This window comes from Eutrigla gurnardus (genome assembly GCF_963514095.1).
Source record: "Eutrigla gurnardus genome assembly, chromosome: 9".
Taxonomy (NCBI): Eukaryota; Metazoa; Chordata; class Actinopteri; order Perciformes; family Triglidae; genus Eutrigla; species Eutrigla gurnardus.
The window spans coordinates 22,877,877-22,900,963 of record NC_139923.1 but is presented as its reverse complement, the minus strand read 5'-3'; the positions used below and the strand labels follow the sequence as shown (position 1 = coordinate 22,900,963).

Below are 23,087 nucleotides of genomic sequence, written 5' to 3'. Positions count from 1 at the left end.
CAAGTTAATAATTGAGATTTAGAGGTTCTGGTAGGTGGATTTTGTCCTGTTTTGGACAGAGCTAACCTAGCTTCTTTATGCTAAGCTAAGTTAGCGGTCTCCTGGCTTTAACGTGCATTGAGAGTGGTATCAATCATCTCGTCTGACTCTGGGCAACAAAACAAACAGGAATATTTCTCTAGATAACATACTAATCCACCAATCTTCCAATAATTACCTCCTGAATGTATCGACATATTGTTTAACACACACAGTGCTTTCTGAGACGACACAGCTGCGGTTTTCAGGTGTGAACTTGAAACAAACTGACCTCTAGATTTCTTTCTTTCATGAACACATAAGCAGTGAAGCAGACGTACATTCTATCACCACATCGTTGGTCTTTACAGTGCGGCAGGCATGTTGTGTGGAACATAAACTGGTTGTTCTGTTCTTCCCCTCGGCGTGTGTGTGTGTGTGTGTGTGTGTGTGTGTGTGTGTGTGTGTGTGTGTGTGTGTGTGTGTGTGTGTGTGTGTGACACCATAATGAGTTAAGCATAAAACGGTGGAGCCTGCGCTCATTCAAGAGCAGTGACGTCGTCCGCTGAGCGGAGTGAGGGGAGTTTTTGGAAGACCACTGCAAGTGGAACTCCTTGCGAGGCTGGGCTGTAACCTGAAGCCAAAGAGGAGAGAGAGAGACAGAGAGAGAGAGAGAGAGAGAGAGAGAGAGAGAGAGAGAGAGAGAGAGAGAGAGAGAAAGAAGGGGGGGAGAGAAACAGAGAGAGAGAGGGATAAATGGAGGGAGGGGGAGGGAAGGACTGAAGGGCCAGGGGAAGGTGATGTCAGCTGAGTTCAGAAAGTAAACAGAGTTCCAGACTGCAGCATGCTGTCTGCGGGACCGGGACTGCAGCTCGGGAAAACCCACCGGGGGGCCCACGAGACCCCCTGGACCAGCACCTTGATCTCATGGAAGGAGGGCTGGTTCCTCTTCCTCTCCCTCTTCCTCTCAGTACCTCAAGGGACAGCCTTGCCCTACGGTAAGAGACTGGCAAAGACTTCACCGCTCTCCGGTCTGTCCCTCTCTCCCCTGTCTTTGTTTTTGGCACGGCCTTCTTGCTTTATGTTCTTTGTTCCCAAAAAAAGCCGGCATCAGCAACTCTCTCCATCCCCTCTTCCCTGCTATGCTTTAAGAGCACAACAGCGCTCAGCAAGGCTTGTAAAAGGAGAGCCACGGAGAGACAGTGATATAAACTCAGGCTTCTTTTTTTTTTTAAAGAGGCTGCAAAGACAACAACACTGACAAGTTTGTGCAATGGTTGACTTTACAACTCTTGTTTTGAAATGCAACGTGAGAGTTCGTCCTGTTTGGCTTTCGTTTATTATCCCATTAAATGAGACTCTGTGATCTTCCTTTTCTACTCATTGCAGTTGTTCTGTGCGTGAAATGAAAGTGTTTCTGCTCTTAAATTAAAAACAAAATAAGCAATGTTGGATGTGGCCACACATTCCTTGAGGTGAAGGGAGGCGGTCGGAGTCCTAATGGGGGTGTTGCATCTTGGCGCATGTTCCCTTTTGTGTGAGAGCCTCTCTTTAACTGCTTGAAGGTGCTCTCCCCGAGGTTCAGATCGTCTCTGCCTGTTTACCCTGGGCGACCACTTGAACTGCTGTCGGAAGACGTGAGTCACCTTGAAGCTAGTCCCGCTGGCTGTGGTAATGTGTATACCATACGCCGTCTCCAAGACTCCTCACCAAACCCTCGTCGCACGGTTACCAGGCAGTAAAACAATCTTCAATTTGTTATGTTGGTGAATGTGGCAAAGGGCTGGGCAGCGCCCAGCTGTGTTGAGCAGCAGTGACTAAGAGAGCTTTCTCAGGCAGATGTCCATGCTTGTGTTGTTTCCAGCTGAGTCACTCTTGTTTCTTGGCTCGTTTCATAATCGCGCATGATGGATGTCCGTCTGTTTAGCAAGCTAAAGCCGAGCACAGTTGTTTACATACAAATCCAGACTTTTTTTTTGTACAAGCCTAACCCTGCGTGCACGCACACCTGTGTCTGTGTATTTCTGCATGTTTGGTGTCCCTCCTGAGGCAGTTGTTTTTATCTATGCAAGGCTTCCTGTTTAGGATCCTCCACCCACTGAAATCCTGTTCTTCTGACACGGTCTCCTCATAGTGAGGTGAGATTAAGCCCACTGGGAAGTCGACAGGGCTACTGGGTGTGCTGGAGGAAACAAAGGCAAAAGCTAGCACATGTAAAATCATATTACATTGGAGAAAGGGAAATCGAGGAAGACATGAGCATTTGGAAAATATATATTTCATATCAGACTCCAGGGTTCACTCCAAGTTGAGCTGGAGCTGAATGCTGAAAACAAATTGCACAACTCAGACTCCTGTTTGACCTACATATTGGTCTGTGTGTGTGTTTATACCATTTCACCATAGTGGGTAATATAGTGAGAGGATATTTCATAGTTGTGGTTTTCCGAGCGGATGGACGTTTATTTAAAGCAAATCTCCAGGATGACCACTGGGACCAGCGCTCGGGATCGGGCTACAGTCAGACATGCAATGCCCGCAGAGCTCCCGTGGGAGTTCCCCTGTTCCATGATAGCCAAATCACTCCAACCTCAAAATACCAGACAGCTGCTTGCGGGTAGCTGGCGAAAGGAATCATGCACTCGCCGTACATGCAGGACACGTGCGCTCACAGCTGCTATAAAAACAATGACTTTTCCATGATACACCAGCATTAGAAAAAAAACACCATTCCGTCAGGAGGAAACTATTTATTCAGTAGATATAAACTGCAGCTTGTCATTTTCTTCATGTGGAATTTGAGTTGTCACTTAATTATGGCAAGGACCAAAGTATGACTTAATGATGTGGCGGGGATTATGCAAATCGGCGCGGTCGAATAAAACTGTCACTGTCAGCATTGGATGCCTCAGCGAGCGAGGTGTGTTTCTTGGGGATTTGTGTGACCTGAACTTTAAAGCTTTAGTAGAGCATTTTCAGAAAATATGATTATTCGCTTTCTTGCTGAGACTCAAGAGATTTGATACCACTCTCCCAGGCCAGAGTGCTATCAAACACACTCTTACTGTCGCAGAGAAGGCGAATAAGCATATTCCCCCAAACTGCTGTAAGACGGACACGAGGAATAGAGTTACGGCATGTTCAACGCAGGTGACGCCGTGTTTGATAAGCATGCTGAACCCATTTTCTCACTGGGTTCCACTAAATTGTCTCCACATTTTGCTCCTCGGCTTTTTGCATGGAGTTGAAAATAGCTTCGCTGTGATAGCTGATGTGAGACAAGACTGATAAGAGCACGAAAAAGACAAAGGAGACAATAACTGGTTTAAATGCCACACAGAAAACCGCCCGACGCTGCAGTTCTTAAAGCATTTTTATATCAACTTAGTTATTTGACACTCTGGAGGCAACACTCCTTCTGTGAATGTGAACTGGAGGCTGAAGTCTTTGGATGCAAAATTACAGCAAATACTGACCTTGAGTTTTATTTAGTGTAGAGGAAGTTGCTTCCAGGAAATGATGGCACATTTCAGAGCTCATACAGGCTTATAAGTCACTTGGAAGGTCACATTCAGCACATTTTGAGCGTATCCATTCATCAATAGTGCCGACTCTGGGGTTTGTGGGACAGTTGTGGGTATTTTTGAGTGTTATAGTTGAACAGCATACATTTTTAATGGTACAAAAAAAAAAGCTAAACAATAACGTAACGTGGACCTTTTATAGTTTGTTTCTTGGCAGAAGTCGGGGCTTTGCTGTGACTCTCCAGATCGGTCAGCCAGCAGGGCAGTAAAGTAAGAGTGACAGGATTTCCATGACCACGTCTAGTCTGCACTTGGTAAGAATGATGTCAATCCCTGGAGGCACATCAAAGGTGTGAAGCCGAGACATTCTGGCTACTGACCTGGGCCTGTAGAGCTTCTGATTGGGCGGGGAGTGCTTTGTGACACTTCGAGGTCTTCCACTGGGCGACAGGATGCTATGTTACTGCTATCTTCATTTCTATGGCTCCTTGACACCTTGAGGAGGAGCTCAACATCTGGAATTTAAAAAAAAAACAAAAACAGATACTCCTTAGATAAGACCAACCAATAAGAACAACCCCATATGAAAATCTGCTCTCTTACAGTAGCTGCAGGATTAAAGGGAAAAGCCCCCGAGATCTGCTGTTAAACTGGGTTTCTGTGGCTTGGTGCCAGCGACTTCTGTATTGCACAAAACACTAGTTATGTGTGCTCTGGGGAAATATTTAGACTCTATTACATGTACCAAAAACACATATCAGACGGGTCGGATGCAACGGGTGCTAAACAGCCACGAGGCACGATGAGGAGGCAGTCTTTGTTAGGTTGCAGCACCTCTCTGACAACTGTCAACACTTGCAGATTGTGATTAAATACATGTAAGCCATGGGGCACATGGCTCAATAACATTCTTGGATTCAATTACAGGCTTGGGGAACATTTGCATGTTCATGAAATGTTTTTTCTCCCACACACGTTTGATAAAACATGCATCGTGTCCCAAAACAATTTCAAAAAATAAATGATATTCCTTCATATTGGCTTAAAGCCCGGACAACGAAGGCCAGATCATGCTCGCACAAACGCCCACTCACTTGTAGGCCCCCTCCCTACACGTGCTTCCACACTTGCTCAGACACTTCCCCAAGTCCTGTAAAAACCCACATTAAACTGTTACTGTCCAGTTAGTAGTTTACCTGCAGGTGTTGACCTGGAAGCTTCAACAGATGTTTTTTTTAAAAGGCAATACGTTTATCGCTGAAATGATTAAATTGAAATTCCCGGGGCGAAAGGCAAAGCAAAGTTGCGTAAGTTGTTGTAAATCTGCAAACACCCATTAAGGAGAGGTGGATCGCCTTCCAGAGAAAAATGGATGCATTCCAGCATGCAGGAAGTAACCTCTGAGTCATGATTCAGAGGAAAACATAACAGCCTTATCAACAGACATGGGGGTCAGCATCCACAGCAAATAAACAGTGAAAATGCTGCTGCCCTGTGTTTATATACCTCAAGGGGAAGCATTAAGAAAACACCTTGTGGGAATCTGGGAACTAATGTATGCTATTTCATGCCGAAGACTCAGGTGAGACAGAAGATATCCGTTTCTACTCTATTCTACAGGGTCTTCTCTATGAGCGCACCGAGGGCAGTTACAACCACAGGATGTCATTTCTCTATCTAAGGACAAGACTCAGCAGTGATCCATGTAAAGACATTACCAGACCAGCTCATAAAGCCCTTTGACCCTTTCAAGCTCATCATCTATAAATCAGCTTTTTACAGTCCCTCCGGCCAGCGAACCTCGGTGAGGAAGCAGAGAGGAGACGCTGTCGGCACCTCTCAATCTCCATGTGACACACTTCACACCTTTTATACAGCGCAGTTATTTATTGCAAGGCAGTGGTTCAGAGACTAAATGGTAAAATTGGCTTACGTCATCCTCTCTTTGACCATTCCCAGCCTCCGACTGTAATTTGGGTCGTATTGCATGACAAAGGTCTTAGTCACAGCGTTTTAATGTATGTGAGTGAATGCAGGCCGGAGTTTGGATGGACTCCTGGACTCCACTCAATAAAGTCAAGCTAGTGTAATCAAGCAATTAGCGGCTTTAACGCCATATATTTCTTTCCAAAATGTGTGTAAAAAGCCTTTTGTGCTTCCAGATGGAGCTGCACGGAATCTGATACATTGCTTCAATGGTTGTCACTTAATCAAGTTGCATTGTGGGTAATGAAGGCGCCAGGTCTTGACAAGTAGGAGGAATGTGTGGAATCAAACAGGCAATATGATAACGTTCTGCTGCATTGATTTTGATCTTATTTTTTAACTGCCGATCGTGAGTCTGGTAATATTATAGGAGTGCAATAAACTAGGGAGTACTCTTACAAAAGCATGGGCTAGAATTTTAAACAGATTTTACCAAAACACATTGAGGGAAATAACAAGACTATGGTGAAAATATGCTTTTACTTGTTGCAACATTTTGTCTTGCTGTGCCTTCTTGTCTCCACTGCCATCTCATGCCAAGGATGTTTGTGGTTCTCACACATGGTCAAAAGAAATCCCCCAACAGAAACAATACTTATTTGTCTCCTTCTATGAGCAAAAGGAGACAATGCAAGAACATCAGCCTTTGATTAAAAGGCTAAGCTTACTGGTTTTAAGTTCAAATACATTTTTACCACAAGAAAGCTAAAACCAAGAAAACGGGCATGTTCTAAAAAGTCACATTAACTCATCGTCCTGAGATGTATGGCACGCCATGGCACAAAGAGTGAACATGCCACACAAATCTATCAGAGCCCAACGTTATCAAAACAATGAATGACCTTCTGTAGGAACTGGCAGGAATCATAAAACAGCTGAACAGCCACGAGTGCTTTGTCAAGCACGCGTCCTTTAAAGAAACCCACATTAGTCGAACTAGTGGCTTTGCACAACCTACTTTCGGTTTTGATCGATGTCGGTGCGTCTGTCATACCTCACCGTGTCTGCTGGGAGCTGAAGCCGAGGAGGGAGGAGGCCAGATTTTGGGTAGGGCTGAGATGCAATTTATGATAGCATTAACGCGGAAGGGCAGCCGGGATGACTCACGACATTCCAAGACATCTGTGCTTCTCCTCTCTGGTTGACCGTCTGAAAACAATCACTCAGAGGTGAATCCATTCTGGCCGTTGCTTTTGTGTCTTAGATTGTTGGTTTCACAAAATGTCATACGAACAACAGATTGTGCAGCTGTGGCATGACACATTGGGTGGGGGAGTATCAGGAAGAATCAGTGGTTGGAGGGTTGAGAAGTTTCTATGATTGCAGGGCTGAGAGGGGAGGTGGGGGGGGGGGGGGATGTTCATAATGCTGCACCAACATTATGCCAAGAGTAAAGTGCAGCTTCTGTTGGTTCTCCGTCCACATCTGCCACAAGAGAATTTCCACTTGTCTGTTTCAGCTCTTAAATCCACTGTTACGTAAACCACTCAGACTCAAACCACTGAATCACTGGTTTCCAGTCCAATTAAACATTCCATCTAATGGGCGAATGCTTAAGAAAAGAAAAGGCACTTTTTCTAGTTAATTTCGTTCTGTTTTCTGTGACAGTGACTTTACCATTGTGATGTATGAGAACACACAGAGGGAGTAAAATGAATGGCTGTGGAAATAACCAGAGAGCCAGTGCACATAAACACCCAACTCACCAGAATCCTTCCACTGCTGCCCGGGCTTCTGCTCACAAGGCCAATCATTACGTGTGTCACATTTCCATCTCCCTCTCTATGTCTGTACACGCTATCTTTATAAGCATACGCTCCCTTCTTGCTTGATTTTGCAGCGTTGCTGACACCGTCACTGTCTCCTCTAGATTACAGGTATTTGTACAACCACTGCCCGGGCCCCCAGTGGAACGTCATGTGCCGAGGCTGCTGCGAGTACGATGTGATCCGATGTAAATGCCCCCTGCAGGGGACCCCCGTGGGCTACGCGGTGCCCTGCTGCCGCAACGCCATCAACGAGTGCGACCCCTGCATCATCCATCCAGGTAGAGAACCAAAGCGCTTCACTTTTATGAGACGTCAAACTTCCTTACAGAATAAAAGCATGATTCTTGTCAGCCCATGAATCTCCTTCCGTGAACGTGGTCTTTCTCTATTACCTGCAATGCAGTAAGTGATGTCTGTCAACTGCACGGCTGTTTGCACTGCAGCATAACAAACAGTATGACAGAACATCTGGCCATACTTGTGTCTGATCTAATTTGTTTCCAGGCTAACTTCACTTCGGCTCTTTCTCTTGACTTTCAGGCAGAATCCTTTCCAATGAGTGCAAAAAAATCATGTTAAAATATGTTATTATGGATGGAAGCACATGAGGATATAATCACTTGAGGATGTTTGATCACGCATCCACCCTTCTTTCTTCATGCTGTTTTCCTCGGCCTGTATAACTATGTCATGTTTTCTTCACAGCTTGAATGTACTCATGATTTTCTTTATCGGGGGAAAAAAACACCCAGCAGAATTGAATGGATACCTTTAAATCAAACACCAAAAGTGTGTCAAGCCCTCGTGTAAATCCCCAGTCCAGGATTCGTTTCTGTTAAGATTCATACTCAGGTCGAATGTTACTCTTCACTGCACCCCAAGCAGTCTCTTGAGTGGAAATCCATCCTCCCAGGACGCCGTTTCAGAGTTTTTCTTTACCTCCACATTTCTATTCAGAGCTTAATGAGTTTAGCAGATTCAAAGGAAACGTGGCAGAATGTGGGTGTCATGGCTCGTGTTTCTGACAAACAACAACAGCTCCTTTTTAAAAAAGACTTGATTTACATTGTTTGTATCCTTTTGTATTCCGGCCCGTCTGCCTGACTCTTTAATTACTTTACTGTTGTTTCTTTTCTGTCTCCTTTTCTTTCAGGTTGCAGCATATTTGAGAACTGTAGGCGCTGTAACAATGGGACATGGGGCCCCAGGGATGACTTCTTCATTACCGGCAAATACTGCGCCGAGTGTCGGCCTGGCTGGTCTGGGGGAGATTGCCTGAGTAAGTCTCTTCACTCTCAATTAGTGGAACCTACAGGCTTTTCCTACAAAGTATTTTTCTATACATGAAATGAATACTACGCATGTACATATGTTCTTTTCTTCGCCACTGATTCCTGCTCATCTGGGATAACAGCTTGGAAGGCTGCCATATCCCCAGGGGGGGATTTCCAAGAAAAGGCTGAATGACAAGTCAGCGTCAACAACCTAGACTATCTTAATTACATAACATTTGGACACTGGCTACAGCTTTCTCAAACGCACATTTAATACAAACCAGAAGCTTGAATGCTGAATGCATTGTTGCCCCCCTGCGTATTGTGTTTACGTTTCTTCATGCTGTTTAGCGCTACACTGGGTTTTTACAGCTGGTTTTGGAAAATCAAACGTAATTGCTTTTGGTTTGCATGGTAACCAAAGCAGCTGCACGTAGACCCTCAAAATAACAATTAAGCTGTAATTAAGAGCCACTGAAATTTAAAGAGCACCAAGTTTCCAAAATAGAATTCTTTCCCATGCGTGTTTTTTTTTTTTTCAGAGTGTGGGGGAGTGATCCGTAAACGGCAGGGACACTTGGTGCTGGAGAGCTACCCCAACAATGCTCGGTGTGAGTGGACCATCCAGGTGGACCAACCCTTTACTATAGAGCTCAGGTGAGACCGTTGACCTCAATTCACGGGGTCGTCGTTTACCTGCACAGCACATCAGCTACGTAGCATCATCACTCAGATCACTTTTCCATCAGCTACCATTTCAAACAAGAATGATGCTGTTTGCCATGTTCATGATCACAGTGCTAGCATGCTAATATTAGCACTGAACAGCTGAGGGTGATAGGAAACGGTAGCCGGTGGGTTCAGCCTGTGTTACTCTTCACGAAACGGGAACCTCAATGATACCAAAATCTTGTCCCGTCGCCTGCAGATTGTGCAGGTGAATGCATATGAATGCAGAGTAGATATTAACATAATTCCAGACATGACTTGCACAAATTCAAATTGGGGACCACATGTCTGTAGGCTGCACACTTTCACTGCAATCCCAACGTTTTTGAGAAATTTTAGTTTGAACGAAAGTGGCTTTAAATGACATTAAAAGATTAAAAAGAAGCCTGTTGGAAACTGCAGAATATCTCAACGTTTTTTTTTTTTTTTCAGTATATTTGAAATTGCCCCAGTTTTCATCTGGCATTAAAGCACCACTTTTTGGGGATCTTCATTGTCCATCTGTGATAGTTATTAACGGCTGACCTGCTTAAACTGAATTTCCACTCGGTTCAGATATTTCTGCAAGATGTACGTCCTGGACGGAGGGAGAGTCTTCAGCAAAGTTTGAAAACCACAACACCTGCTTTTTTGGGGGAAAGTTATTACTTTTCAATCCGGCGATAACTTTCTATTCCTGTCTTGTTTTTCCATGACACACGCAGCATTTTACAGGCGAGCCTTTGAACGGTGTGAACAGAACAAAAAGCTCCATACAGTTAGATTCAGGCGTGCCGTGCATACGGGGTTTGCTGTATGCATGAACGACATTTAATGTTTTTATATCAAACTCTGCATTACATTTAACACATCATATAGAGATGACTAATATTTGAACGACGTATGTCCTTTGGGGCATTTCAGAACCCCCAAATGAGACAGACCTGCTGTGCTCAGAGAGACTAGTTCTTTGTTCCTGCCTGAATGACGGGGGAATTGGGGTTTTCCTGTATTTTCTTTTACTACCGTGGCTGGAGGTGCACTTGCATCACAGGAAACCTAACCTGAATTACAACTGGCATTATTGTTAGCTGCTGCAGGCTAATGCCATCCCGCTGTGTTACTGTATGTCATATTAGTCTAAGCTTCCCTGACCCAAGGGTCTGCTACAAAGGGTAATATTGGAGGATTTGGTAGCATGCCAGTGCATTGTATAAAGTCAATCAGTCATTCATGTCCTTTCCAATGTCGGGCCAAGGAGATTACATCGGGAATCACAGAGAAGGGGAAAGGCGACTCCTTTTGTGTCTGTTTTCATGACCCAGCCGGCCGTCCTCTTAATGTCACACTCTGTCTGCAACTGAATCAAACGGCTTATGAATGGAAAGTGTATGCAAATTTCTCCTAACTGCTATTATACTCACTTAAATTCACATTTCATCCGGCCCTTAAGCAACTCCTTCTGGAGTTTTAGCACACAAAGAGAGCCTCAGAAACGTTAACGCGACACCTTCCGTACCAATAAACACCAGTAAACACCGACTGTTTTGGAAATAACGTTGTGAAATCAACATGTTTATATATTTAATAGACGTTTAAAAGCTGCTAAAATAATGAGATGCTGGGAGGGGGATTGCTGTTTCTCAGCAGTAGCCTAACGATTGCCAATTACATATATGTAGTGGCATTTATGTGTGTTTAAAAGTCTTAAATAGGCACATAATAAGCATTAAAAGATAAACAATCTATTAAATATAAGGGTGAAAAAAAAGGGTTAGGCCTGCCAAAGCATCTGCGTCAGCTGCTTAATTGTTGCTGCCAAGTGTCAATAATTATTCTGCTTTATCTCAGATATTTAATCTTAGCTCTTATAATATCGGTACACGTTGGTGCATGCATATAACGTGCTCTTACTTGCCGATACTGGAATTAATATGAGTTTCTGTCATTTTTACTGCTGCAAACAACTTAACTCCCTATAATCACATAAAAATAAAAAATAAACGATTTAAAGTTGAAACTGCTTTGGCTAAAATGTGACTCATTTCATAGTCCATTAATAGCCATAAGCCATGTAATAGTGTGTGTAATAGTTATGATTATCGTTCATTAGTTGTTCGCTGGCTGAAGATCTGAAAGCGTCTGCGATGCCAGCCGGGAACACAGGTGCTCTCATAATCCCAACACAAACATATCAGAAGCACAACGGACCACAAGATTCAGTCCGTTTGCTTCATTTCACCAACATATCTGTAAGAAAATTAACAATATGGAGTTCATTTCTGATACTGGTCCCCTTACGAACAGGTTCATGATGCTGAGTCTGGAGTTCCACCATTCCTGTGACTATGACTACGTGGAGGTGCGAGACGGGGACAGCATCGGCGCGCGTGTCATTGCTCGGTTCTGTGGGAACAACAGGCCGGCCCCGGTCCACAGCTCTGGTAACAGTCTGCACATACTCTTTGTGTCTGATGGTTACAAGAAATTTGATGGATTCTTTGCCACTTTCCAGGAGAGCTCAGGTAGGTCAACCACTGTCATTCAACAACAATAACAGTATTGATATGCTATTAATAATGTACTTCTACACTACTGGACCCTTGGTGACATAATGGATTTAGACTCCAAATCCAAAGATTTTTTGCTTTGCACTCAAAATCCAATAACCGTGCCTCACCAGCTTGTCCCTGCTTTATACGGCAATAAATAAGAAGTATTTGTGAAGTCAGAATCAATGCACAAAGGGGCTCTTTAGAGGAAAGGGCCACGACAAACGCAAACAAGAAATACGTTTCCAGGCAACTCACAGTCCAGTTTATAATGATAAAAAACATTTAACACATACGCGTTACGGCAAAAAACCTTTGTCAGCGTGTTGAATAATAACCGCCGGTTGACCAAAATGTCTTAACTTTCCAGAAAGTCCTCATTCTCCGAGTCTAAAACTCAAAGGCAGACACACACATGCACAGACACATGAGTTACCAGCGGCTAAGCCAGATCTACTTAAAGTAAACAGAGGCTTTCGATGTCGAAATGCCCACACACGTTGAAAACGGAGAAGTAAAGATGACATTTAAACGGTACCAGCTTTGAATATGAATCCCCCTGATGCAGCTCGATGTGGGCATACATTTTGTGTTATTATCCTGCAGATAAATCCAACATTTCTTCTTGTTCCCTGATGTCGCTTGTGTATGTTTGCAGCTTGCAGCTCTTCTCCCTGCCTCCACGACGGGACTTGTGTCCTGGACAGTTCGTACACTTACCACTGTGCCTGTCTGGCCGGCTACACGGGCAGGAGGTGTGAAAATGGTGAGTAACTTCACTGAAGCCTTTATAGCAGAGGGCTTCAACGTTTTTCAAGCCAAGGACCCGGTGGAGGGACCCCCTATTACATATCCTATAAAATGACGGTGCTTATTAAACTGGGGCCAATAATAATGTCAAGTGTGGCCTATAGTGCCAAGTCTAAAAGTACTTTGTAATGATGTATATAATGCTAAGACATTTAAAAAAAAGATGAATATTTTTAGAGAAGTCAATTCTATATTGTCATTTCTACGTCACAATTTTACCTCATAACATTTAACAAATAGCAAAATGTATATTATTATTATTATTATTATTATTATTATTATTATTATTATTATTATTATTATTATTATTATTATTATATGATTTTATTTTTGGACATATTTGAATTTTTGGAAGAAAACTAGTTTTGCAAGTAGGAAGATCTCTGCTATGGAGGTAAAAAAAAACAAAAAAAACCCCTCAAATTTCATGTTTTGGGGGTGAAAATGGACCATGGGAGACAAAAATGCTAGAACGTTCTAGTCACAGGGAATAATAAACCACATCCACATGTGTGAAAATCTTTTATTTTATGAAAACATTATTTTTTTGCCATTTTCTTCTGAAATCAGACAAACCCAGTTACAGTAAACTTGTGCAGTCTTTTCTTTGTTGTTATTGCTGACCAGAGGCACGCGGTGATTCACTGTCACAAGGGAGAGTCTGTGGTTTGGACCGGCTTCAGGCCTCCGTCCCCATCCGCGTCGTCCTAGTTATAGTTTTGGTCGGTCAGCAGTTCAACAGCTGTGCTGCAAATCCACACGACCGTCTAACAAACATTTCTGCTTGAAATTAAGCAGCAATTAAACGATTTCACGTGGCAAAGTCAATGAAAGTAATTAAAGGGGAAAATTGCACCAAAAAATAGACGATAATGAGGAATAAAAATGAGGTGAAGAGGAAAAAAAATACTGTTTCTTTTTACAGTTTGGGAATGTCAGCAACCATTTTGGTTTCGGAGCTCTATACCACCTTAACTGTGCGGTCGCCACTCCGCTCCGTCATGTGAGATGCTGTTCAATCAGGGTGTGGTTGACTTACAAGCGCTTTTATTTATGGGTGTCTGGATTCCAACTTGTGTTTTTAAAATGCAGTACACCTCCCTTAAGGTCTTGCAAAAACAGACCTCCTGAACCCCACTCACCTTTTTTCCTCGCGGTTGTCATTTTCAGGGCTAAATACGAGCCCATAAAACGAACGGTGAAACAATTCTACTTCTATAACACGAGCCAGCTTTTCCATTGGAGGAGACACCCATTCAAAAAAAAGTAAAAAAAAAAAAGGGGGGGGCAGGCGTTTTTATTCCACACAGCGCGCATTCATCTGTATTCCCGTGAGGATTCCTCAGCTGTTCGTTTTAATAGAAGAGAGCTGGAATAACGTTAATGTCTGACATTCTGTTGAGGAAATGTAGTCTACTTTCAGCCCGGAGCCACATAGATAATTTTAAGTATGAACCTGACATCGGCTGCATTTTATGTCCCTGATAATCAACCTGTCATCTGTTGGAAGTCTAATTCTCTGCAAGGGAGTCTTGACACATTACGGTAGAAACTAAAGCAAGGGGGAAAATATATTTTATTTTCTTCTGGTACAGTTTAATCCATTCTTGAGCGCAGTGTTCAACATATTTTCCAAGTCGTTTAATGAAAGGAATGATGATTTACTTACAGTATGAGTCCTCATGCATAAGTTATTCCACCTCACATCACTCTCATTAGGTCGTTGGACAAAATCTGACGTGGAAGATGGATTATTTTGTGCAATTCAACAACGCCCCACAGTAATCAACTTAACATTTTCAAAGGAGATCAACTACAGTTTAGTTCTGCACTTCTGATTGGTAAGAAGCATCCATCCCCGAAAGGAGAAAGGACACAAGATTTACGCCAAAAGGCAAAAACGCCCAGATTATAGAGAGGGTTCACTGGTTTGGAGCTACAAAACCACAGTCAATGCATTTCATGGATTGATCCCAACTTAAAGTCAACAACAGAAAAAAAACAACTTATTGAGGGATCATCTCACACAGAGTGCTGCACAACCTCAGTGTTAAACATGCGTGTTTGGGGTTTAGTGACCTCTGTTGTGGGTGGCGCCGTCCTGTACGCCTAAATGTAGTTTGCCTCTGAGACAGAAATGGATACTCTATTCACAAAGAAAGTGCGGTGAGTTGTCACATAACCGAGTTCCAAGCAGAATCCTGTCGCCACATTGCCGATCTCCACTCCCCGACTTCATAAAAGCCACTTTAACAACACTGGAAAAATAAAACCGTTTGACTAAAGCGATTTTATTGCATCTATTTCTTCCTCATTTACAAGCCATGTGTGAAAGTCTCGCTGTGAACTTCACCACGACGGGTGAAATTGCTCATTAACGAGCGTCTGAGGTAGCAGGCTATGTGTTTATTGGAGGAGCAATGAATCTGGGAGCTGATATTTTGGGTTGTTGGGCTACCTGCCTGACCTGCGAACACCTGAAGGCGATGAAGTCACTGAAAGTTTTACAGCAGGGAGGCGCAATAAACTGCTTCAGGAATGCGAGGATGATCCAGCATCCAGCAAAACAAGACAGAGAGAGGATGGAAATAGCAGCTTGTCCTTATGAATAAAGTGCCTGTATTTCCACTCAGTGCTGGGATGTCACAGACCTCCGGTGCCCACTCACGGATCCACAGAGGGTTTGTTTCATCACTCGGGGGCACGCATCGCTTTCCGGTGTGACCCTGGCTTTGAGCTGCGGGGGTTTCGTACTGCCATCTGCCTGAGCGATGGCACCTGGAGTGCACCTGCCCCAGAGTGTGGTAAGATCATGATGTGAAATGTTTTTTTTCTACCAATTCAAATTCCATTTGATGCGACAAAAAGGATTCGCAGCTCCTAAAAGCCGGATTTTTCTTCTCCTGTCTTCAGTGCCGGTGGAAATAGTTTGTACTTTACCAGCCAAGCCAAAACATGGAGACCACTTCTTAGTTTATGGACCCAATGATGTCCTCATTGCTCTGCAGTACCTGTGCAACCAGCCCTATGAACTCAGCGGGGGCTCCCAGAGAGCCTGCCTCCCGAACAACACCTGGAGTGGAGCTCCTCCTGTTTGCACCCAAGGTCAGACCTAAATGTCTTAAATAACTCAAATGGATGAGTCTGTTCAAATATTGAAAAGTAGATATCATTTATTGTTTTTTTTTAATAAAGGTCATCACAAAATAAGTCGGTGCCCATTCACCATGCCAAATTAAAAAAAAAAAAGATTTGCAATCAGCTACTAACAGGCAGTACACTAATGATGTTTATCTTCATCCACAGTGAATAACACTCTCAGTGAAGAAGAAAAGGGGAAAAGGACAGAAAAAGGCAACGGAACAGAGAATGAGAAATCTACCAGCCAAACTAAAGAGAAAGGTCAAGAGAACAAAACCGGAGAGAAAGAAAACATCGGAGGGGGAAAAATGAACACTGGGCACGACAATACAACTGCAGTTGACAGAGAAGATAAATACACGGGTACCATTCCAGAGAAAACTGTGTCCGAGGGAGGGAATGAAGGAGAGCTAGAGGGAAGAAATACTGGGTCAGTGAAACCCACTGGAGGCAACCAAGATAAAGTGGGGAGCGAAGGCCCAGACAACAGCCTGAATACGGTGGAGAAGCAAGAACCTGAGGTAGGAAAGCCACCTGAGAGAAAAGAAGGTAGCCGGGACACAAACTTGGAGACAGATATCACAGAAATCGTTGTGATAAAACACAAAGGTCAGGAAGAGAAGGAAAGAAAAGAGGAGCAGGTGAACGGGAAAAGGGATCGGGACAAAGCCGGCCCTAACGACACCGAGCTGAGGACGGCCGTGGTCGCGGAGGGCGAGAACACAGTGGAGATACCGGAAAGGACAAAGAACAACACGGTTGTACGCGATGTCGAGGACACGCAGACAGAAAATAACACAATAGGTTCTCCAGAGCCGGGGAGGAAAATCCTTCCCACTGGAGTCAACGTTACACAGCACACCATGTACAGAGGGGGAAGTGAGGAAATTGGGAAACCAAAGGAGACTAAAGATGGCAACACAGAGAAGGATTTAGCTGAGAAAACAAAGGAGGAGTTGGAGAAGGAGGAGGAAGACAAAGAAGACAACCAAAGCTTCCCCAGTAAGAGCCATTTAAATGAATATCATCCCCTCTTTGTTGGGCTTCACCCTCACATGCTGTCTGCTCCCCTCCAGCAGGGAAAAGCTGCCCACCCCTCGCTCGCCTCTACCAGGGCTTCTACCACATGCTGCCTGGAGCAGAGCCTCAAACAGCCGAGTTCTTCTGTAACCACTCGTACGCTCTAAGTGGTGACGGCCGACGGACCTGCCAGCCGAACGGTACCTGGAGCGGCAAGCAGCCCCTCTGTGTCAGAGGTAGCCATCACCTTTTACTTTGTGTCATCATTTCCAGAGGCTTATGGTTTCCATGCAGCATTTGGTCTAATCCCACTGCATTGTTTCATAGTTACCGTTAGTAGTATTTAGTAGAGTCTACCATTCAGTGCTGCAGACTCATTGATCCATTACAAAATGAGTAAGTTCTAAATGAGTCTCCCCTTCACATCAGGACATCGAACTAGTAGATATAGAGGATTATGGTAAAGGGTTTAAAGAATTCTCAGCAAATGTTGACATTAAATGCTAATGGGAAAGGATTCTTGCAGTAGACTGATCTATAAAGTCTGGAGTGTTAAATGTTAATGAGTTCTTAATGGATTTTAGCCTGGATGCTCTTCGGCTGTTTGCCAAAAGTAAGTGGTCAAGTCGGGAAATACTTTTTTTTTTTTGCTTTCTTGAGTTAGAAGTGGAGATTGATACAGCTCTTAGCTGGCAGCAGATTAGTTTACAAGCAGCTTGACATAAAGGGTAAAACAGCTAATCTGCCTCTATAGCACAAAATGAGTTTTTGTATGGATTAAACAAAAACATATAACATTGTAATTAATGAACTTTAGAGGTGCTGGTAGGCAGATTTATTTTTAACCTTGCAACAGAGCTGTTTCTCCCTTTTTCCAGTCTTTGTGCAGCGCTAAGCTAGATGGCTCATGTAATGTTAATCGTCTCTTATCCGTTGCCAAGAAGGCAAATAAGTTTATTTCCCCAAAGTTTTCTTTCACTTACAACTTCTCACATAAGTAAAAACCCTCACAAACGTAGCCCATGGCATATGAGACAGTCCAGTGAGGCACTCATCCAGCTCCATCAAATCCCAGCTGATATGATTATATTATATGCTCTATATGTGTGTTCATAAATCTGTTTTGATTTGCAGCGTGCCGCGAGCCCAAAGTGTCAGAGCTGGTTAGACAGAGAGTTCTACCTCCACAGGCACCATCCAGGTATGTTTACCAATGCATCATATTATATAAGTACTGTGTTATTTAGTGACAGGAGAGTTAAAGCCAATCATAATAATCATAATTATAGTAATAACTTAATAACGCAGCACCTTTCAAACGTATTTCTTTCAACACTGACATGGAAAAGCATTCACTCAACCTGAAGGGTATGTCTACATGCCCTTGGCCTCTTCTCCTCCCCCTCAGAAAGACACCCGTGCACAAGCTGTACTCGTCTGCACGGGGCCAACTGCTCCAGTCCGAGGGCCCTCTGGTCCTCGCCCAGTTGCCCCAGGGCTTCCACCACCTCTACTCGCACATACAGTACGAGTGTGCCTCCCCCTTCTACCACCACTCTGGCAGTTCTCGCCGCACTTGCTTGAAGACGGGGAAATGGAGCGGGCGTCATGTGTCCTGTTCGCCAGGTGAGGGCAGCAGAGGACTGCTAGTAGGCAGTGACAGCCACACTCACTGTACAAACACGTTTTAATACAGTGATTTAAACCCACATATCAATGATGATATGTACATTGTGATATGGTCACTCAGACAGATATCTGTCTAATATTTAAAATATTAATAGTTCACATACAGCAGCTTTCTTTAAATATTACCACATTCCACCGTCATCATCTTCACCCATCTCTTAGGCGTCCCCTGCCAGCCGTAGTCCTCTCCTTTACAACTCTGTTCAACTTCACAAAGCTGCTGGGATGAAAAGCCAATAGCTGACATTTACAGCCGAGCTGTGGGAGAAATGCAATTACAGTGTAAAAGATCAGCATCTTTGATTAAACGAGGCGTCTTCCCGGCTTTAATTAAATGGACATACAGGACAATCTCTCCTTTCTGCATCATCAGCAAGATGGGACAGCTTTATTGCAGTGTAGGTCCAATCACACTGTTCCCATCGATATTATAACGTTATTAAGGAGGATTCTGATACCACAATATCAATAGGTCTGCTGACTTCTTACACACGTTATCACTTTAAAATAGGTTTTGATTTTATTCAGACTGGAAGGAACACACCGGGCCAGACACTTTACTCACTCTTTGTAGCAAACACAAAAGTGGGTGCTCTTCATGGACAGCCTCAATACCTTCCTGGAGAGGTGTTGGGTCTCTGAGCTGTGTTTACTTTGAATGAAATCAGTCTGCAGACATCTACAATGTCAACAACCCCTGGACGTAATTGTTTTTAGCTGATCACGATTTTGTAGATCGTCTTTACAAAAAAGATGGATTGCACGAAGGCTTCTTTCACAAGTTACATGTTGCTCTTCCCGTGCCACTGCTTTGCATTTTGGCACGCAATCTTAACGCTAAAAGTAAAAAGCCCTCAGAAGGGAAAGACAAATTGAAGACAGTCCCACAGCGCTTAGTGTTGACACAGTCCTAGTGTGAGTGTATTTTTTTCCTGTACTCCTTTCCCCCCTCCCCTCCTTTTGATTGTGGTCTTTCCCTTTCTGTCCTCTCATCCTGTCACCTCCTCTTTGGCAGTGTGTGGGAAGCATCCGACCTTTGACCCAGAGAGGCCGGCAGAGGCTCACTGGCCTTGGCTGGCGGCCATCTACCGCCGCTCCACCAACGGAGCTGGGACCAAGGTGACCAAGGCAGGGTCCCCGAAGGGGGACGTTGGAGCGGAAACGGGCAGCCTGGATCAGGCTTCTGACTGGCAGCTGGTATGCAGCGGGGCTCTGGTCAACCAGAAAAGGGTGGTGGTTGCAGCTCACTGTGTGACAGAGCTGGGGAAGGTGTATCCTCTGGATGCAGCGAAGATGAAGGTGGTGGTAGGGAAGCAGTACCGGGACGACCACAGGGAGAGTAAAGGCCTTCAACACCTGAGGGTAAGCTGTTGGAGAACTTCACTTTTTATGATCCGTTTTAACAAAACGTTCACCGTGAATCCATCTCTCTTCCTTTAGGTGGAGTCCGTTGTTGTTCATCATAACTACGACCCCTTTATCCTGGACTCTGACATGGCTGTGGTCAAGTTACTGGACAAAGCAAGGATCGGGGAGAAGGTCCTGCCCCTGTGCCTCTCAGACAGCCAGGGAGAAGAGGTGACCACTGGGCAAGGGCTTGTGACGGGCTGGTCTCCGCTGCCCGATTCAAACTCGGGTCCCGATGAGAGGGCGAGGGTGGGGCTCGTTCACCTCGCCGACGTCGTCCCCTGCGAGCGGCAGTATGCCCGTAATGGCGTGCCAGTCAGCGTCACAGACAATATGCTGTGTGCCAGCCACAAGCCCGACTATGAACCGTCTAACATATGTCCCTCTGACACAGGGGGGATCCTCGTCCTCCCTGCCCTCGCCGAGAACCAAGCCAGCAACAACCAGAATCCCTCCGTGGGCTTTTCGCAGGTGGAGGGGCGGAGCAAAGGGCTGTGGACGCTCCTGGGACTGGTGAGCTTTGGCTACGACCAAGGGGAGTGTGATCCTGACCTCTACACAGTCTACACACGTGTAGCCAACTTCAAAGACTGGATAGAGAGGAATATGAAATAAAGATCCTCCTGTTGGACTCACTTTGTTCCCTCTATGCTTCTAACATTTTTAAATCTCGCAGTCCCCTTTCCTTTTTATGCGTCTGCTTTGCAGTCCGTTCCTCCTCTCTAATCTTTTTTCTCTTGCACAAGGGCATTTCCTCACCCAATGCAGAAGCACCGGCCAACACTGGAGAACACAGTGCTCTAACTGAAGGGGGTGCTAACACATTAGATGTGCTGCAAAAAAACCTTCAGCGTTTAAGTCTCTCAGAGTGAGGTTACAGACTTGAACATGACCAGAAAAACCATTTCACGCCTCTAGCTGAGTTTGAATCATACTGTATGTATACATAATGTATATATGTTGTAATGTACTGAATTATTCTATCAATTCACACGACCCAGGAGATGTACATATTGTATGGAAAGACAGAACAATCACGTTTTTAATTAAAGAAAATGTGGGTATGGTAAAGCGTGTCTTTTTTTTACCATCACAGTGTAAAACGCAGTATGTACACATGAAGAAATATATTCTAGTGACTGATTACTATCATTATATCGAGATGATGTGAAGAGAAACACCTTATATTTGCTCTATGAAGCACAAGGTGAGCTTCAGCTGTGAGGCAAATGAATCCAGGTCAGCGCAGCACCATTTTCACAACCATAAACGGAGCACATTATTCACAGATCAATTCCCTTTTCTGTGCTCAAATTAAATCAATTACTTCCATCCTGACCTTCCTCCATTATTCAAAAGTGAGTCTACGTGGATAGCGGGGCTGCAGCTTATATCGTCTTCCAAAAGGGGGCAATAAAACATGCATCATAACTTCAGATAGAGGAGCTGTGCTGGAGATGTTGGGGTTCATTTGTTCTCTGTTTGGTGATTTCAAAATAATAATTAAAACTATAATAATTTACCAATAAGACAAGTAAAATCAGGCAAGCAGATGTACCAAAATGAAGTAAAATTAAACATACGGTTTGAAATTAAAACAGATGCATCAGAGCCATAAAAGTGAAATCAGAGCCAATATTAATAAAAGGCCTTTTTTTTGTTTGTTGAGCACAGAGTCTCATAGGGAATTTAAAAAACTAATCTGAAGTAAAACGAGGAGCTAGTCCTTGGTGTTTTGTCGTTCTGCACACTTGCTTTGTGTTAATAGCTTTTAATGTCACCACAGTTTTCTTCACTGCAGTAATATTTTTTTCCTACCTCCATATGCCAACGTTGAGCACTCAGAAAGTGTATTTAAAAAAAGGGGGCGGTGCTTCAATTCAATCCAAAGCTTTCAGGCAGTGACTCATGTCAAAAACCTGCTTCACTGTTATTCTGTCTTTCACTCTCAAAACTGATAAGAATCATGAGGCCAACCAGCAGGTCCATACATGTTATCCATGTTATAACACCTATCCTGGAAGTATTTCAATATCATGGATGTACTAATCAATTGAAAATGGTATTTATTACGTTACAGCAGGACTTGGACAGTGCTCAGAATGTTTAATAGATTTTTTGAAACCCTTATATGCCTGAGCATTGCCTGAGGTCGTCAATTTTTTTTAACCAGAGCTGATATATGTTTTCCAGGGGAGATTTGTTTTTTTAAGACTCAATTTTTAGAATGTGGTTTTGTTATGTCCAATTTAATTATCATTTGTCCGTTTTTTTAATTGCTTTCAAATGCACTGATTCAAAAAAGTACCTTCTTCTTCCTACATCTTAAAAATAAAAAACCCATCCATTTCTAACACTCATGATGTAAGATCAGGATTGGCAAAACTGCCACAGTGCCTTTGTTGCGCTCCGCAGGAACAACATCTATCAACATCTATCAAAGACTGTCTGTCCTTGCTTCACTTTATTGAAGTTGAACAACAAGCTTAGTATAGTCCCATGAGGAGAGCCGGTCCACTTGTGCTGGGAGACTTGTCTGTTCACAGGCCCCGGTTGAGCTCACAGGGCATCATCCATAGAAACATGGGCAACACTTAACCAAGTCCTGACTGCCTGGGAGCGGACATGTAACCCCTCGGCAGAGTCCCGGGATGCTGATGGGAAAAACGCTGCCATGAGAACCTCATCGTTAACGTTGGAGAGGCAGAGGGGCGAAATACTTAACACCGGACTTACACAAAATGTTAAGGTTTTCACACCGGATTTCCAGTTAGGCTGATGGGCCCCCTGTGCTTTGTTCTCCGTGTGAGAAGAAACCTTTGAACTCAAACATTTTGGCACTAGGGATCCACATACAGCTCTGTTATTAGTATTCTGGTCAGCCATGACAATGCTGGACTGCTAAGATGAACTTTTCCATGCCCTTGTTTCTGCTGAAAATGTAATTCTTTGAAAAGACAAATGATCAAGGGAAAAGGGTAGACACTTAGCTTTTAGCTAACGTTGCTCAAACCGGCGTTCTGGATAAATCGTGCATTCATCCAGAACTATTTTCAGTTGCGGATTGATACACATTTGTCACACGTATTGCAGCGCTATACCATCTGAGATGGCTGCGGAATAAACGGCGGTGAACTCATTCGTTATGATGAGGTAACACGTCACCCGGTGCAACAGTGTGGCTCATTG

At 43.9% G+C, this 23,087-nt stretch overlaps 1 protein-coding gene across 1 annotated transcript; it reads left to right on the top strand.

Annotated features, from left to right (window-relative positions):
* Nucleotides 1-728: 728 nt before the first annotated feature.
* pamr1b (peptidase domain containing associated with muscle regeneration 1b) lies at nt 729-20,969 on the top strand. The gene is made up of 14 exons (XM_084017479.1): nt 729-1,016; nt 7,399-7,575; nt 8,451-8,576; nt 9,114-9,228; nt 11,587-11,804; nt 12,490-12,597; nt 15,275-15,445; nt 15,555-15,746; nt 15,948-16,784; nt 16,859-17,038; nt 17,937-18,003; nt 18,211-18,428; nt 19,507-19,853; nt 19,932-20,969. The coding sequence occupies exons 1-14, from the start codon at nt 863-865 to the stop codon at nt 20,511-20,513; spliced, it is 3,492 nt and encodes a 1,163-aa protein (XP_083873605.1). The 5' UTR covers nt 729-862; the 3' UTR covers nt 20,514-20,969.
* The last annotated feature ends 2,118 nt before the right edge of the window (nt 20,970-23,087 follow it).